General features: G+C 41.3%; 1 protein-coding gene across 1 annotated transcript; it reads left to right on the forward strand.

Moving 5' to 3' along the window:
- Positions 1-4,486: 4,486 nt before the first annotated feature.
- LOC116209054 (dormancy-associated protein 2-like) lies at positions 4,487-6,498 on the forward strand. The gene is made up of 3 exons (XM_031542618.1): positions 4,487-4,696; positions 4,751-4,889; positions 6,290-6,498. The coding sequence occupies exons 1-3, from the start codon at positions 4,487-4,489 to the stop codon at positions 6,496-6,498; spliced, it is 558 nt and encodes a 185-aa protein (XP_031398478.1).
- The last annotated feature ends 5,728 nt before the right edge of the window (positions 6,499-12,226 follow it).

The raw sequence follows: 12,226 nt of genomic DNA on the forward strand, positions 1-12,226 counted from the left end.
TAAATAACAGACAAGGTGTTTGTTATTATCGAGTGTACGTGTTTTAACAAGTTATTAATCCGGGGTATTTTGGCATGCAAATCCTACCCTAGACAAACAAGCACGTGCCAAAGTTTTAGCATTCGGCTTTGTTTTGAGAACTTGACAAAGAGAGTCAAATCTCATGTGTGTGGATTGCTTTTACAGTTGTTCTGTATTGTGACGCTGAATTTCCACTGAATTAGCCAAACTCGTGTTTTGACTCTAGATTTGGAATCTAGAATTCCTCCTAACCATTATCTAGTGTTTGGTTAGGTCGAGTGGAAGGTTAATCAGCATTTTGCATGTTTTCTGATAGAGATAACCGTTCTAGTTACCCGAGTCTATGATAGGATGATAGAAACGCATTAGTTAGATAAGAAAAGGCTATGCAGATGAATCTGCACCTGAACAGGTAGCCCGTTCTTATCCCGTACTGTAGTGTTTCTATCATGCTAACCCTAAGGGTGTCGCTGAATTGTGAAAAGACGATTTTGCCCTTTATTTGAAAATTGTTTTCAGAAAAGGAGAAACATCGCAGTGCGGGCCACCTCGGCCTGTAGCCGGTGTCGACCAATTCCCTGGATCATCCAGGGTTGTGCAAGAACCCCGAAAAAGCCAATGAACCGGTCGATCTGCTCGGAAGTGATCTAGAAATATCTTCTGTATCCTGAGCTGAGTTACTTGGAATCAGGTAAAAACTCAAGTTGAGACACAGAAGCCCTTTTCAGACGTCCATGCTACATCGGACCGCGCGTTTCGGGTTTTGAAATTGATAAGTTTGAAAAGGGCACCAACGTCATTTGACAACTCATCGACGCGAGTTATCAGTTAATGGTCGATTCGTGTAAACTTTATCATTGTGAAGTGGGTTTAATCGCTTGAGCGTCCTGATTAACCCGTTCGTGAAATTAATGCTTAAGGGTTGTGCTGAATGCATTAATTGTGAAAACGATTCGTGATTCGGCGACCAAAACGAATCCATAATGATCAATATATAGGAAAGCTTAAATGCAAGATTAGTGAAGAAAAGTACAATTAGGGCCATGGATTAGTAGAATCCGAATTTCTTAAGGAAATAGCAAGCTCAATCCTTATCCATTGCATTAATGGAGAAGAGATAAGAGTATTGATGGCTTGGATGGGAAGTTGGAGTGTTGAATTGAAACACTTAGATATTTTGCAAAAGGAAGACAAAGGCAAGTTGTCTTCTTGGCTTGAAGAAGAAGATGACAAGAGAGGGGTGGTTCTTCTTGTCTTTGGCAAGGGGGAGAAGGTCCCGTGGGTCCCCCACGAGATTGGAGGTGAATCGGGAATGCTCGGATGTCGATCGGTTACGTGTTCGAGTTCCGTGACTTGAAAGAACGTTGTATCGACAATGTGCGCGAGAAAACGATCCCGATAAGCCCAAGATTGTCAATTTTCGCGGAAGAATGCTTCAGGTGCGTACGAGGCTCGGAAGCCGTTTTTGCCCGTTCCGGGTGATCGGAGCGAAGTTAACCGCTTCTAACAGCATATCTTGTATCTGCGTCCCACGTTGGTCATTTTGACATGAATTGTTAGACAACGTGAACAATTGACCCTTAAGCCGGTAATGCTAACGTGGGGCCGGAGACGTCCTAGGAGGTCGAAACTGGATTTCTCATAATGATTTTTGAGTTGCTTGGGCACTCCGGAGATTACTGTAATCTCTGTTTGTCGAGATCAGACCTCCAAGGACTTGAAAAGTGTATCTGAGACCTCTAAAGCACTGCTCGGGAGGTCTAGATGAGTCGTGTGATTTATTCCGACAATTCCACGTTGAGCCTTGAAAATGCTAGCATGATGTAGGGTAGGCGTCCGGCGTCAAGTTTCCGTCAGAAGGACCTCCGGATATGCATTTCCATTGAAAATGACCATTTCTGTTCTTCGAAGGTTACTCGGGAAATTGAAAAGGGTTTTACCGTCTGTTTTGCCCAATTGTGAATGTCCGCTAGAGTTTTCAGGGCAATGCAGTATGAACTTCGTTCGCCGTAATTCCATCAAACTAGTCTCCAGCTATGTTCTTCCGAAGAGGGGTATGCTTGTTTTGCCGCTCGGAAGTCATTTGAAGTGTCTGTGTGACTTCCAAGAGACAATCTGAAGCATTGTTCATGCTCTGTGTGCTGGTGGAGCATGGTCGAATATGACATTTGGAATTAACTTTTCTCCAAGAAACCGGCATTTTTGGACTTCCACTGAAAAGTTGTCTGTATACAGAAAGTTGTTCTGTATAGAGCATATGATTTTCAAAATGCCTTTGGGGACACTTTTCATCTGTTTGGTATTAAAGTGGATTTTTGAAGTCCAATATTGGCTATCTTCCGACGATCGAGCGAACTATCGGAAAATAGTACCGTCCGTGTGATATATTGAAAATGCCGGTTTTGGACATTGTTGAGCTCTCTGGTCGCTCTGTTGCCTTTTGGTGACCCCTAGAGTCCTTCTGTCAGGTGTATGTGTCATTTGCCTGATTTCGCCGACTTGAGGATGAATAGTGATTTTCTGCTCTGTTGAGCCGTTTTTCTGTACTCTGCTCAAGTCATAGCTTGTATGCTGTCAATGAGCTTCATTTGCTGGATGGACCAAAATGGGGTGTTGACAGACTCCGAAGAAAGATGGGAGCTGGTGTATGTGTGTCGATAGCAGGGCCATTAACAAGATTACGGTGGGATACAAGTTTCCCATTCCAAGGCTTGATGATATGCTGGATCAATTACCTGAGGCGGTGGTGTTCTCCAATATTGACCTTCGGAGTGGATACCACCAGATTTGAATTCGTCCAGGAGATGAGTGGAAGACTGCATTTAAAACTAGAGATGGGCTTTATGAGTGGTTAGTAATGCCATTCGGGTTGTCGAATGCCCCCAGTACGTTTATGCGTTTGATGAATCAGGCACTCAAACCTCTTTTTGGCCAATTTGTAGTTGTCTACTTCGATGATATTTTGATATATAGCAGATCGACCGATGACCACCTCATGCATCTATGTGAGGTATTGACTGTGCTGTGGAAGAATAAGTTGATTATCAATCTTAAGAAGTGCAATTTTATGACGTCGCACTTGCTGCTCCTTGGGTATATAGTAAGCTCAGAAGGCATTCGGGTTGATGATGAGAAGGTCAGTGCAATTAGAGATTGACCTACTCCAAAAACGGTTGGAGAAATAAGAAGTTTCCATGGCCTAACTACATTCTATAGACGGTTTATACGTGACTTCAGCACGATCATGGCCCCAATCACCGAATGCTTGAAGAAGGGGAGGTTTAATTGGGGAGAAGAAGCAGAAGCTAGTTTCACATTGATCAATGAGAAGTTATGCTCAGCTCTAGTTCTAGCCTTGCCATGTTTTGAGAAACTATTTGAGGTGGAATGCAATGCCAGTGGTGTTAGCATTGGAGTTGTTCTATCACAAGAGAAATGGCCAGTCGCATATTTTAGTGAAAAGCTTAGCGATGCCTGTCGGAGCTGGTCAACCTATGACAAGGAATTCTATGTTGTTTTCTACGCGTTGAAGCATTGGGAGCATTATCTTATAGGCAAGGAGTTCATTTTGTACTCTGATCACCAAGCACTGAAGTATTTGAATAGTCAAAAGCGGATCAGTAGTAACATGCATGCTCGATGGACTACATTTCTTCAAAAGTTCCCTTTTAAACTAGTACACAAATCGGGTGTGCAAAACAAGGTTGTTGATGCATTAAGCAGGCGTGTAGCACTACTGACAATGTTGAGAAGCGAGCTTATCGGGTTCGAAGAATTGAAGGAGCAGTATGCGGATGATGAAGATTTTGCCGAGGCTTGGTCCAAGGTGCAAAATCGCCAAGCGGCTGGAGAGTTTCACAACCATGAGGGATTTCTGATGAGAGGTAACCAGCTTTGCATTCCTCGTTCATCCCTCCGAGAGAAACTGATTAGGGATTTACATGGTGGAGGACTAGCTGCACATCTTGGACGTGACAAGACCGTAGCTGCTATTTCGGAGAGGTTTTATTGGCCTAAATTGCGTCGTGATGTGGAGAAGTTCGTGCGGAGGTGCCATACGTGTCAGACTTCTAAAGGACAGAAGCAAAACACCGGTCTCTATCTACCGTTGCCGGTACCTAAGGATATATGGGAGGATTTGTCAATGGATTTCATATTGGGGTTGCCTCGTACTCAACGGGGTATGGATTCCATCTTTGTTATTGTTGATAGATTCTCGAAGATGGCACACTTCATACCGTGCCGAAAAACTACAAATGCTTCAAGTGTGGCTTGATTGTTTTTCAAAGATGTGGTTCGTTTGCACAGTGTTCCTAAGTCCATTGTTTCAGATCGAGACACCAGGTTCCTTAGCCATTTTTTACTTACCTTATGGAGAATGTTCGATGCTTCAGTAAAGTTCAGTAGCACAGCTCACCCACAAACAAATGGTCAAACGAAATCGATGAATAGAACCTTGGCAAATATGGTTCGTAGCATTTGTGGAGAAAAACCGAAGCAATGGGATTTCGCTCTTGCTCAAGCTGAATTTGCCTACAATAGTGCAGTTCATAGTGCTACTGGGAGGTCTCCATTCTCCATAGTTTATCAAAAGGTTCCAAGGCATGCTATCGATTTGATCAAGCCACCAAAGACCTACAAAGGCAATGCTACAGCTGAAAGCATGGCAAAGGAGGTGCAATCAATGCAGCAACAAGTTCATTAAAGGCTGTAAGCTACGAATGCGAAGTATAAGAAGGCCGCCGACAAGTATCGCAAGGAGCGATTCTTTTCAGTAGGGGATATGGTGATGGTGTTTCTTCGGAAAGAAAGATTTCAAGTTGGGAAGTTATTACAAGCTGAAGCCGAAGAAGTATGGTCCATACAAGGTATTGAAAAAAATAAATGACAATGCGTATGTCATAGATCTTCCCGAGTCCATGGGTATTTCACACACATTCAATGTGGCGAACATTTACCCCTATTATGATTCGAATGAGCCATTATATCCTGAGTTCAGCACAAGCTCGAGGCCGAGCTTTCCACAAGAGGGGGAGACTGACGAGGAGTCCCGCCTAAAGTGACAGTCCATATTCTAGAAGACTCCGGCTGCTACTAGAGGAGAATATTGCTGTAGTACAATTTCTCTTAATTAGATATTGTTTCCTATATTAGCTTGAGTCGAGAGTCTGAAGTTTTCTGTTTTAGATTATTTCCTTTTTCCATTTTAGGAAAGTAATCTAGAGGAGCATAGATGTCAGTTTCCTATTCTAGAGTCAATGGAGGTGTGTTCCCTCTATATATAGGCTATTCACCTCATTGTAAGGGGATACCTCAGAAACACCTATTGATGAATGATACTTTGAATTTGCCATAACTCTTTGTTTTCAGCATATTGTTAGGGTTTACCCGTGTTCTATTTCCTTCGAGTCTAAATTCAGATTTAGGCGCGAGAAACCATGATCCGCGCTGCGTCACCTTCGAACTACGTTGCCAAGTCCATTGCGAGGATCGTTGAGCTCTCTGCAAGGATCGTTGAAGACCTTTGAGCGATCTAGGTTTCAGCCAACCCTAACGATAGCCAAATTTCCCATTTTTCGGCGATATTTGGTTGTGGAAATGATAGGCTCACGAACCAAAACTTGATAAGAAAGAATGGTGGAGGGTAAAACCAACAAGACTCACTCGATAAAATGACTCGCCACGAGTAAGAAAAGTTGGGTTGATTCGCCACGCTTAAGGAAGAACGATAAGAATCGAGGTTTTCGCCACTAAACAAGGGACTTGTTTAGATAAGAAAATAGAGGAAACGCTCTAGGCAATTTCATTCAAATATTCATCAAAGCCGTCTCACGTTCTCTTACAATAAGGTGCATATTTATATAGAGGGAAGACACCCCCTTTGACTCTAGAATAGAAAACTGATATTTAATCTCCTCTAGATTACTTTCCTAAAATAGAATAAGGTAATAATATGAAGTAGGAAGCTTAAGATTACTGACTCAAGCTAACATAGGAAATAATATCTAATTAAGGGAAACAATATCATAGTAATATAGGAAACTTAATATCTAATTAAGCTAAATTCTTGTTCTGGAGTCTTCTAGAATGCGTGTCTGGTCCCGAAAATTCGAATACATGTTGGGCTGCAATCTGAAGCACATCAGGAAAGGCTAGATCTAGCCTCGTTGTACCGAGACTGTCCGGGAGAGGTCGATCTGAGGAGGTAGAGGAGGTAGTGGAGGTAGTGGTGGTGGAGACGGTGGTAGTTCACATGGCTCTGGATCAGGTTATGGCTTAGGAAGTAGCTCTAGAGACGGTAGAAACAATGGTGGTGGCAGAGGCGGTGGAGGAAGAGGCGATGGTGGTGGAGGAGGGTTAGGCCATGGTTGCTCTGGCTCGGGCTATGGATTCGAAAGTCGATATGGACATGGCAGTAGGCAAGGAGGAGGTGGTGGAAGTGGAGGCTCGGGCACAAGAAACGGTTCTGGGCTCTAGTTACAGAAGCGGTAGTGCCTATGGGAACAGTGGTGGGAGAGGTGGATGAGGAGGAAGAGGAGGAGGCAGTGGTGGCTGTGGTGAAGGAGGAGGTTCGTGCTATAGTAGTGGGTCGAGATGTGGTTCAAGCTGCGATTCGGGCTACGGATCAGGATATTAAATTATTTTTTTTTCAAAAACATATGGAACCCACTCGGCCAATTATCGTGTGCCACGTGACATTGTTATGTACACGTCAGCAATTCCAGTTAAAGTTAATGGAGATATTGACGAAATGGGTCGGTTGATGTACACTTAGTCTGTCAGAGTCCAATTTGATGTAATAAATTTTTTGAAGCTGGATTTGATGTAACACTAATTTCTCAAGGGGCAAATTGTTAATTTACTCTAAAAAAATGGAAAAAAACAATTAACGAATGCCACATCAGATTTTTTCGTCCATTATTGGACAACAGTCTGACGAAATGGCCCATTTGATGTACACTTAATTTGTCAAGATTTAATTTGATGTAAAAAAAATTTTGCGATCAGATTTGATGTAACATGCATCTCTCGAAGACTAAATTGTTAATTTACTCTTTTTTTAATGATATATTTTCACATCTTTCACTCTAAATCCCTTGAAAATATTTATTTGCAATAAAACCCAGCTTATATAAACAAGGAAATCACATTTGCAAAGAGACCCAGACCATTTCTTCCTGTCATATGTTAGGGTTTCCTCCGTTTTACTACTTCTTCACCTGCTTAGCATACCTTCATCCTTGGAGAAAGGCAGGATGGGAACGACAAAGATCATGACAGCTACCGCCACAACTATTATTAGGCTGCTCGGAGTAACAACCACAATGACCACGATGAGAAAACGACTTGAAATTGCATGTTATTCGCCGATTTACATGTGTAACTAATGCTTAGTCTGGAGTTATGTTTGCTGAATGAATAGATTGATAGGGTTTAGGAGAAGTTTGAGCCAACTGATAACATATTACTTTGGCGGAATATATGCTTAGGGTAAATCAATTAGTTGTCTTCCGAGGTTTGCTTCACTGCATGTTTATTCTCATTGATGGAATAGTTCCTTTGCAATTTCATGGGTCGATTCGAAGGAGTTGGGTTTCCAATTTTCAACATTTGCTCTTGTTCTGCCATATACGCCCCCCCTCGAATTCTTACTTGAGACTTACTTAAAGCTTGCTTGATTTGAATTTTACATATACGACATTCTTATTCATGCTTTGTTGTTATTTGGGTAATCGATATGATATACAAGACATTTTACTCCATTTGATTATTTTAAGGATTTTTTTTCTTTGTGTTCCCATATCATGAATTGAATTACTGATATTTGATTTTTGCTTACTCTTGATTTGTTCTGCTTATGTGGGTAGTAAATTTAGATTAGTTTGACGAAGATTGGACGAAGTTAAGTGCTAAACACAATGAGAGTTTAAGAGTTGAGAGCTCGGTTTAATCAAAGATAACACTCCGTTTTGTAATTGTTGAATCCCTAATGACGGCATGTTACTGATTATGCTATTTGTAGTGTTGAAAGATTTGTTCTGCTTATGTGCGTGATCAATTTAGATTTGTTTCGAAGATTTGGACGAGCAAAAGTTATAATAATGAGACTTGGGCAGAGATGAACTATGAAAGGCCTATTAAGACTTGGGAGGACATGAAAGCTGTCATGGAGAGGCAATTTGTTCCGTCACACTATTATAAATATTTGCATTTAATTTTCAAAGTCTAAGGCAAGAAACAAAGAGTGTGGAAGGTTGCCATAAGGAGATCGAGATAGCTTTGATTCGGGCAAACACTGAGGAAGATTAAGAAGGACTAGAGTTGTAGAATTATATGGAGATACAAGACATGGTTAGCATGGCCATGAAGGTAAAACGACAACTTAAGAGAGTGAGACCAACAAAACAAGAAAGCAGTTCTTATTTGGATTCTTCTTCAAATTGGAAGTCGAAACAAGGGGCAAGTTCAAGATCAATAGAGAAACCCAAATTCAAAGAAGAAAAGGGCATGAGTGTGAACAGAGGGGACCACAAGGAGAAAGGTAATTCTTCATTCCAACCTCAAATAAATAGGGACGTTAAATATTTTTGATGTTTAGGGTTTGGTCATATTACTTTTATGCCCAAATGAAAGAGCGATGATCATATTAGATAGTGGGGAGACTGAAACCGTAGATGAGAAAAGTGATTCAATGTCAACACTTGATGATGCTAGTGGTTGTAAGTATATTGTTGAAGGAAATGCTTTAATGGTCATGTGGGCACTTAGTATGCATCTAGGAACGAAATCCAATTTGATTTAAATTAATTTCGTTCGATTTGAGGAAATGATGACAAAAATAGTTTGATAAAATATGTAAGAGAATTTGAAGAAAAAGATAAATTAATGATTGTGTTATTGAATTTAGGAAAAAGTATCGAATAATTGAGAGAATTTACTATTAAAAAATTAATTGTAATAATAACTAAGAAAAAGTATGAGAGGGAATTTGAACAAAAAGGTAAAAGAAGTAATTAATATGTTGTTGAATTGAGGAAAAAGTATAATAAAATAAAGTTAAGTTTGATTTTATAAACAAGCTAATGCATAAATAAAAGAAAAAGAAAGTGATGATGTGAAAATGGAGAACATATTTCATACTAGATGGGGGTAGTTGCGTGATATATCTAGTAAGTTACTTGTTGATAAGTTGTGATTGCGTACATTGAAGCATCATAAGTTTTCTAAACTCCAATTGATGAGGATCGTGGGCATGACAATGAGGCTGATGCACACGAGCTTAGAAGTCAGACTCGTGAAGAGGGTGCTGAAGCACAAGATCTTGGAGGCTTGCATGTTCCGAGTGGGCCAATCACACGGGCGAAGGCCAAACAAATCCAACAAGCTATGGAGAGCTTGCTGATGGGCTTTTTGTGATGCGATTCCCGCCAAGAATGACGAGACACGACAACTAAAGGAACCCAAGATCGTTCCACGATCAGATTTGATTGACAAACCCTCGACCCGTTGTTTACAACATAAATAAGAACCTTGGTAAAACTGACATCAACCTGTTGTTTATTGCTAAACAAGAACATCGGTATATAGGAAGACGCCACAAACGGTGATGGAAAGTCGTTTGATAAGTCGATGAAGACGCCACAAACAGTGGTGGAAAGCCGTTTGATAAGTCGATGATGAACGCCACGGAAATTTCCGATAAGTTCGAATTAGTTCTTCAAGAACCAAAGAGAATACTCTCACAATTTTTTGAATGTTCTTTTTTATTAAAAATTGACTAAGATGAATATATATAGACATAAACTAATCATAATCTGGCCATATCTCCTCCTAAAGATAAGGAAAATAAAACATAGAATATCGATAGAGATATGACATAATCTATAAAGATATGAAATCTAAATATCCCTAAAATATCTCCATGAGATTTAAACTTTAAACAAATATGATGATATCTTCTCTTAATTATCAAATATTCTAGAAGCTTCCTCAAACACTTGTTGAATTTAGCCTTGTCCGGAATCTTCTATAACTTGAATCATGTTGATGAATCTTTGTTTGATCACGTAGTTCATGTCCAATGGGCCTCCACGAATTTGCTTGAGCCCAAACCTCTTGAATCAGGCCGTTGAAATCATTTTTAAACTTCTTTGCACGTGCCCGCGTTGTCAGCACCCCGTTTTGGCTCACCATTCCAAACAATGATATTAGCAATGACCCAAGCCACGACTTGAGCAGAATATAGAAAACGGCTCGGCAGAGCAAGAAATCACTATTCATCCTCAAGTTGGCAAAATTGAGCAAATGGCCCATGGACATGACAGAAGGACTCTAGGGGTCACCAAAGGGGAACAGAGCGACCAAAGAACTCAACAATGTCCAAAACCGGCGTTTTCAGTGTACTACACGAACGGCACTATTTTCCGATAGTTCGCTCGGCCGTCGGAAGATAGTGAATATTGGACTCCAAAAATCCACACCAGTGCCAAAAAGATGAAAAGTGTCCCCAAAGGCATTTTTCAAATCATCTGCTCTATACAGAACAATTTTCTGTATACAGACAACTTTTCAGTGGAAGTCCAAAAATGCCGGTTTCCTGGAGAAAAGTTAATTCCAAATATCAGACGCGGCCATGCCCCATCAACACACAGAGTATGAACAACACTTCAGATTGTCTTTTGGAAGTCACACAGACACTTCAAATGACTTCCGAACGACAAAACAAGCATACCCCTCTTCAGAAGAGCATAGCCGGAGAAGGGTCTGATGGAATTACGGCAAACGAAGTTCATACCGCATTGCCCAGAAAACTCTAGCAGACATTCACAATTGGGCAAAACAAACAGCAAAACCCCTCGCGGTTTCCCGAGTAACCTCCGAAGAGCGGAAATGACCATTTTTAGTGGAAATCCATATCCGGAGGTCCTCTTTGGGGAAACTTAACTCCGAATGCTTACGTTACACAATGCTAGCCTTCTCAAGGCTCAATGTGGAATCGTCGGAATAAATCACACGACTCACCTAGACCTCCCGAGCAGCGCTTTAGAGATCTCAGATACACTTTTCAAGTCCTTGGAGGTTTGATCTCGACAAACAGAGATTACAGTAATCTTCGGAGTGCCCAAGCAACTCAGAAATCATCCTGAGAAATCCAGTTTCGACCTCCTAGGACGTCTCCGGCCCCACGTTAGCATTACCGGCTTAAGGGATAATTGTTCACGTTGTCTGACAATTTATGTCAAAATGACCAACGTGAGATGCGGACACAAGATATGCTGTCAGAAGCGGACAACTTCGCCCTGGTCACTTGCAATGAGCAAAACCGGATTCCGAGCCTCGCACACATCCGGGACATTTCTCCATGAAAAATGTCAATCTCGGGCTCATTAACTCCGTTTTCTCGCGTATATCGACAATTCGACGTTCAATTCGAACCACGAACTTCGAATGCGCGACCAATCGAGACCCGAACTTTGGCCCGAACTTACCTCGCGACCCGTGGGACCCACGGCCAACTCAGTGCCGCCTCACCCATGCCCATTGCCCTCCATGTCTCTTGTCATCTTCTTCTTCAAGCCAAGAAGACAACTTGCATTTGTCTTCCTTTTGCAAAATATCTAAGTGTTTCAATTCAACACTCCAACTTCCCATCCAAGCCATCAATGCTCTTATCTCTTCTCCATTAATGCAATGGATGAGGATTGAGCTTGATATTTCCTTAAGAAATTCGGATTCCACTAATCCATGGCCCTAATTGCACTTTTCTTCACTAATCTTGCATTTAAGCTTTTCTATATATTGTCCAAATGTCATTAACTTAAGGGGACACCTTAAAAACACTCTCTCTCTAGCATTTCTCACTCTTCAAAAGCTCTCAAACTCCATAGCAAACCGCAGCAAGCTTCAGCCATTTCCAGCAAGCAAAACCAAGCAAAACCGGGCAAAGTCTTAAGTCGGAATCCATCCCGGCTTAAATCCAAACTTTACCAAACTTCATATCCCACATGTTTTCGAGCCCCTCTATCCATTTCTGAACTTAGATTTTAAGTTTGAAGCCTCTAAGCCATAGAACCAGCCTTGAACAAAATCTGGACAGATTTGGTCCTTCTCGGGTAAAAAATGTCAAACCGGGTTTCAAGCCTTTCCAAGTCGGTTTGAGCTACCAAAACCCATCAAACACCTCCCCACACAACCCTAGGGTGTC

This window comes from Punica granatum, chromosome 5 (assembly GCF_007655135.1).
Source record: "Punica granatum isolate Tunisia-2019 chromosome 5, ASM765513v2, whole genome shotgun sequence".
Taxonomy (NCBI): Eukaryota; Viridiplantae; Streptophyta; class Magnoliopsida; order Myrtales; family Lythraceae; genus Punica; species Punica granatum.